Genomic DNA, 6,484 nt, shown 5'->3' on the forward strand with positions numbered 1-6,484 from the left:
GATTACAGGCGTGAGCCACTGCACTCGGCCTACTATCTTTTAACTTTATTAAGTGCTTTTTTTTTTTGTTTTTTTTGAGATGGAGTTTCACTCTTGTCGCCCAGGCTGGAGTGCAGTGACTTGATCTTGGCTCACTGCAACCTCCGCCTCTTGGGTTCAAGCGATGCTACTGCCGCAGCCTCCCAAGTAGCTGGGATTACAGGTGCCTGCCACCACGCCCAACTAATTTTTGTGTTTTTAGTAGAGATGGGGTTTCACCATGTTGGCCAAGCTGATCTGGAACTCCTAACCCAGGTCATCTACCCTCCTCGGCCCCACAAAGTGCTGGGATTATAGGCGTGAGACACTGTGCTTGGCCAACTTTATTAAGTTTTTGTACTTGGATTTGTTTTCATCTAAGTTTTATGCATCTGAATCCAGGTGAGGCGCCATGGCTTGTGCTGTAATCCCAGCACTTTGGGAGGCCGGGGTGGGCGACTCACTTGAGGCCAGGAGTTTGAGACCAGCCTGGCCAACATGGCGAAACCTACTGTCTACTAAAAAATACAAAATTTAGGCCAGGCATGGTGATACATGCCTCTAATCCCAGCTACTTGGGAGTCTGAGGCATGAGAATTGCTTAAACCTGGGAGGCAGAGGTTGCAGTGAGCCGAGACTTCACCCTTGCACTTCAGCCTGGGTGAGAGAGTAAGGCTCTCTCTGAAAAAAAAACAAAAAAACAAAAACCTGTATCCAGTACTCTTTTAGACTGCAATCCTCTAAGTTCTTAATAATGTTCTCTCTCTTTTTTTTTTTTTGATACAAGATCTCACTGTCACCCAGTCTGGAGTGCGGTGGTGTGAACTTAGCTCACTGCAACCTCTGCCCTCCAGGTTTAGGCAATCCTCTCACTTCAGCCACCTGAATAGCTGGGTCCACAGGTGTGTACCACCACGCCTGGCTATATTTTGTATTTTTAGAAGATATGGGGTCTCACCATGTTGCCTCAGGCTGGCCTTAAACCCCTTAGCTCAAGTGATCTGTCCCCCTAGGCCTCCCATGGTGCTATGATTACAGGCGTGAACAACTGTGTCTGGCCAATATTTTTCTTATTAATAAACTTCCTTTTATAAGTTTTTTGATCTTATAAATACAAAATGACCCCAGTGATTTTGGCATAGCTTTTCAGTTCTGAAACTTGCTGACAGGGTCAGCTGTGAGAATGAGACTCCTGTTTAGCATTTTTATTTTTATGTGTCAGGCTGAAGACTTGAAGATGCTAATCAGACACATGGAGCACTGGGCACATAGGCTATTCCCTAAACTGCAGTTTGAGGATTTTATTGACAGAGTTGAATACCTGGGAAGTAAAAAGGAAGTTCAGGTAAGTGTTGAGATGATTATAAATATCATTCATAATGCTAAATGGTAGGATAGATTTAGTTGAGGCTAAATTACTGTTTAAAGTGTTCATTTTGGAATCTCTTTTGGTAGAGAGGGAAAACTAATAGCAAATTATTTCCCCCCCCAACATTGGTAAAGAGGTAAAAATAAATATCTCTTTTCATTTTCAGACCTGTTTGAAACGAATTCGACTTGATCTCCCTATTTTACATGAAGATTTTGTTAGCAATAGTGGTAAGAATATAGGTTTATCTACTTTATAACAATTTTGCTTTTAGAAATAGATCTAGGCAGGGTGTGGTGGCTCATGCCTGTAATCCCAGCACTTTGCTTTTTTGTTTCATGTTTAGGGACAGAATCTTGCTCTGTTATCCAGTTTGGAGTGCAGTAGCACAATCATAGCTTACTGTAGCCTTCAGCTCCTGGGCTTAAGGGATCTTCCCGCCTCAGCCTCCGAAGTAGCTGGGACTACAGGTGCATGCCATTGCACCTGGCTAATTTTTAAATTTTTGTAAAGATGAGGATCTCCCTGCGTTGCCTTGGCTGGTCTCACACTCCTCACCTCAAGCCATACTGTGCCTGAACAACTTTTGTGTGTGTGTGAGACAGAGTCTTACTTTGTAGCCCAGGCTAGAGTGCAGTGTTACAATCTCGGCAAACTGCAACCTCCGTCTCCCAGGTCCCGGTTCAAGCAGTTCTCCTGCCTCCCAAGTAGCTGGGATCACAGGCACGCACCACCATGCCCCATTAATTTTTGTAGTTTTTTTTTTTTTAAGTAGAGACAGGGTTTCACCATGTTGGTCAGGCTGTTTCTGAACTCCTGACTTCATGATTCACCTACCTTGGCCTCCCAAAGTGCTGGGATTATAGGTGTGAGCTACTGCGCCTGGCTTGTTAATTTGTTTTTAAAGACTAGTCAAGTGCAGTAGTAAAAAGGGAGGAAAGAGTAGAACAAGGAGTTTGATCTGTAACTGACTGAATTGAGATAACTCACTACCTTTGGATCAACCCCAGTACTTTGGGAGGCCATGGAGGGAGGATTACTTGAATCCTGGAGTTGGAGATCAGTCTGGGCAACCTAGTGAGACCCCATATACACAAATTTTTAAAAAGTTAATCAGGTGTGGTGGTGCATGCCTGTTGTCCTAGCTACTCATGGGGGTTGAGGCAGGAGGATCACTTGAGCCCAGGAATTCAAGGCTGCAGTGAACCAGGATCACACCAGTGTACTCTAGCCTGGACAATAAATAGGGTGAGACCTTGTCAGAAAAAAAAAAAAAAGAAAGAAGTAGTTAGAGGAGGCAGTATTATAGGACTGGATCCTTAGTCTACATTGAATATATAATTAAAGTATGGTAAAGTACGATAAATAGGTAAGTTAAAATGCCTTGGTAGTGGGCTGGGCGTGGTGGCTCATGCCTATGATCCCAGCACTTTCAGGGAGGCTGAGGTGAGCAGTTCACTTGAGGTCAGGAGTTTGAGACCAGCCTGACAAACATGGGGAAACCCCATCTGTACTGAGAATACAAAAATTAACTGTGTGGGGAGGCTCACGCCTGTAATCCCAGCTACTCAGGAGGCTGAGGCAGGAGAATTACTTGAATCCAGGAAGTGTAGGTTGCAGTGAGCCGAGATTGCGCTGCTGCAGTCCAGCCTGGGTGATAGAGTGAGGCTCTAACTCCAAAAAAAAAAAAAAAAAAAGCCTTGCTACATCTAGAATGTTGTATATCAAATTTGTTGTAGAATATGAACTTTTGAGAACTCTGGTGACCCACTGATCCTATATAGCACTTGTTAATAAAAATATATATCAAGATAAAGTGTTCATATACACATGCACCATTGGATAAAGTGGTACTGGGAAATTAGGCAGAATGATTTGATGATGAAAGTTTGCATTTCACTTAGAGTGCAGTTCTCGGATATAGGACTTTAGTGAGACCTATGTGACTGTTCCTGGTATTGATTGCATTGTTAGTTGTACAATGCAACCATAGACAGTCACACACATTAAAACAGATGGTTCCTGCCGACAGGGTCTGTATAGTTATCAGATTTTCTGTGCGATGGCTCCATACATGTTTGTTTTTGTTTTTTAACTTTTAACAGATGTGGAAGAAAATACAGGTTCCATGTAGAATTCCCTAAAGTTATTTATAAACTACTTCCAAACATGTGAAGGAATGTGATTTAAATAATCCATGATTTAAATTTCTTGGTAAAATATGTATTGATGGCATAGGACTGGGTATATGTAAAGGAATGAGTTATTGCAGTTCTAAATTCCACCACATATACTATTGGGTTACTTTTTGAGGTGCCCGGTATGTAATACAGCTCAAGGATAAAAAAATGACTAAGATCAGGCCGCTTTGTGGGCTAATACAGTAATGAATGAATGAGACATACAACATATTGCTAGTAATGTGGTAGGTGTTGTAATTAGAGGTATGAGTAGGTCACAGGTTGGGATGCAAAGGAGAGGATAGTTACATGTCCCTGGGGGTGGAGGGAGAGCTTCACAAAGGAGGATTCAGAAGAATTTTGATTTGGGGGTGGGAGGAAGAAGAAATAAATTAAAAAGAAAAAAAAGTATTTTGAATGAACAGTAGAGGTCAGGCAGAGGTGATTTTGAATGAGGGAGCCACCTATGTAGAGGTATAAATTAACATGGATTTCAGGCTCCATATTCTATGGCAGTAAAAAAAAAAAAAAAGATAAGGCCTGGCATGGTGGCTCACGCGTGTAATCCCAGCATTTTGGGAGGCCAAGACGGGCGGATCCCTTGAGGTCTGGAGTTCGAGACCAGCCTGGCCAACATGGTGAAACCCCATCTCTTCTAAAAAATACAAAAAAAATTAGCCTGGCATGGTGGCATATGCCTGTAATCCCAGCTACTCGGGAGGCTAAGACAGTAGAATTGCTTGAACCCTGGAGGCGGAGGTTGCAGTGAGCTGAGATGGTGCCATTGCACTCCAGCCTGGGCAAAATGAGCAAAACTCCATCTCAAAAAAAAAAAAAAAAGATAAATTAACATGGACCATTCAGAGAATTACAAGCATGCTGAAATACAGGATACAAATAAGAGAACTGAATCTGAGATTTTTGTTTGTTGTGTGATATATTTCGTTTGTATCTTAAAAGAATAGTCTCCAAATTTTTTTGATCAGGCACCACAAAAGTAAAAATGTTTTGACCATTTTATTTGTTGATTAAATACATTTACTTCTATACTGATATGATTTGCGATGTACTTTTTTTTTTTTTGAGAAGGAGTCTCATTCTGTCGCCTGGGCTAGAGTGTAGTGGTGTGATCTCGGCTCATTGCAACTTCTGCCTCCTGAGTTCAAGTAATTCTCCTGCCTCAGCCTCCCAGTAGCTGGGATTACAGGTGTGCACCACCACACCCAGCTAATTTTTGTATTTTTAGTAGAAACAGGGTTTCATCACGTCGGCCAGGCTGGTCTCAAACTCCTGATCTCAGGTGGTCCACCCGCCTTGGCCTCCCAAAGTGCTAGGGTTACAGGCGTGAGCCAGTGAACCACTGCGCCTGACCTAAATTTAATTTTTGTAGTGATAGGATCTCACTATGTTGCCCAGGCTGGTCTCTATCTCCTGGCCTCAAACAGTCTGCCTTGGCCTCCCAACGTGCTGGGATTACAGGTATGAGCCACTGTGCTTGGCCTCCAGCTGTTCCTTGGACATTTCAGGCACATTTCTGTTCTAAGGCTTTTGTATTGTTGCACTCTGCCTGGAACACTCTTCCCTTGTACCCTCAAGTCTGCATCACTGTCTTACACTCTTCAAACTGTGCTCAAGTGACAACTCAGTGAAGCCTCCGCATTACACTGTTATAGTTGCATCCCCACTCCCATCATTTCTGACTCCCCCATGCTGTTTCCTTTTGCATTGCACTTATTTCCCTTTAATTTTTATATAGTTTACTTATGTTTTAGTTTGTTTTTACCACAATGATGGCATCTTGTAACACATTGAGTATTCCTAGCTTTAGCTTCTTTGCCATAATCACTTGCCAATGAATGTTGCAGTGAATGAATTTCATGTGTACTTCTAATTTTTTAAAATTTCATTTCATTTTTATTTACTTATTTATTTTTGAGACAGGGCCTCACTCTGTCACCCAGAGTGGAGTACAGTGGCATGATCACAGCTCTGCAGCCTTTGAGACGGAGTCTTGCTCTGTCACCCAGGCTGGAGTGCAGTGGCAGGATCTCTGCTCACTGCAAGCTCTGCCTCCTGGGTTCATGCCATTCTCCTGCCTCAGCCTCCCGAGTAAATTAACAGGCGCCTGCCACCACGCCCGGCTAAGTTTTTGTATTTTTAGTAGAGACAGGGTTTCACTGTGTTAGCCAGGATGGTCTCGATCTCCTGACCTCGTGATCCACCCGCCTCAGCCTCCCAAAGTGCTGGGATTACAGGCATGAGCTGCTGCACCCAGCTTTAAATCTCATTTTAATCCTACTCAAAGGAACCAGCTGCTTCTTACAAAATATATTGTTTATATAAATAGGTCATCTATTACTGAAGATACCTTTCTTTTCTTGGTTCATAAAAAGTAGTTGTTTTTTTTTTTTTCCACTTTTCTTTGTAATAGAGATGGAGTCTTGCTGTGTTGGTCATGTTGGTCTTGAACTCTTGTTCTCAAGCAGTCCTTCTGCCTCAATTTCCCAAAGTGCCAGGATTACAGGCGTGAGCCACCTTGCCCAGTCAAAATTAGTTCTTTGAGTTCATTTGAAGCCAGAAGTTAGGGACCAGAGTGGTCAACACCTGTAGTCCCAGCTATTTAGAAGGCTGAGGCAGGAGGATCCTTTGAATCCATGGAGTTTGAGGCTGGAGTGAGCTATGATCATGCCACTGTACTCTAGCCTGGATGGCAGAGTGAGACCCCATCTCTTGAGAAAACAAAAAAAAAGTAGTTATTTATGTATTTTGTTATTGATTTAGAATCCTGCAACCCTGTAAGAGGAAGCACATTAAAAACTCCATATGTGGCCGGGCGCGGTGGCTCAAGCCTGTAATCCCAGCACTTTGGGAGGCCGAGACGGGCGGATCACGAGGTCAGGAGATCGAGACCATCCTG

At 43.0% G+C, this 6,484-nt stretch overlaps 1 protein-coding gene across 1 annotated transcript in view; it reads left to right on the forward strand.

Moving 5' to 3' along the window:
- TIPIN (TIMELESS interacting protein) overlaps positions 1-6,484 on the forward strand; it is a 54,417-nt gene that overhangs the window by 39,206 nt on the left and 8,727 nt on the right. The window contains 2 exon segments of the mRNA XM_011940370.1: positions 1,241-1,363; positions 1,554-1,617. Coding sequence (XP_011795760.1) covers positions 1,241-1,363; positions 1,554-1,617 — 187 coding nt within the window.

This window comes from Colobus angolensis, unplaced genomic scaffold (assembly GCF_000951035.1).
Source record: "Colobus angolensis palliatus isolate OR3802 unplaced genomic scaffold, Cang.pa_1.0 Scaffold19, whole genome shotgun sequence".
NCBI classification, from domain to species: Eukaryota; Metazoa; Chordata; class Mammalia; order Primates; family Cercopithecidae; genus Colobus; species Colobus angolensis.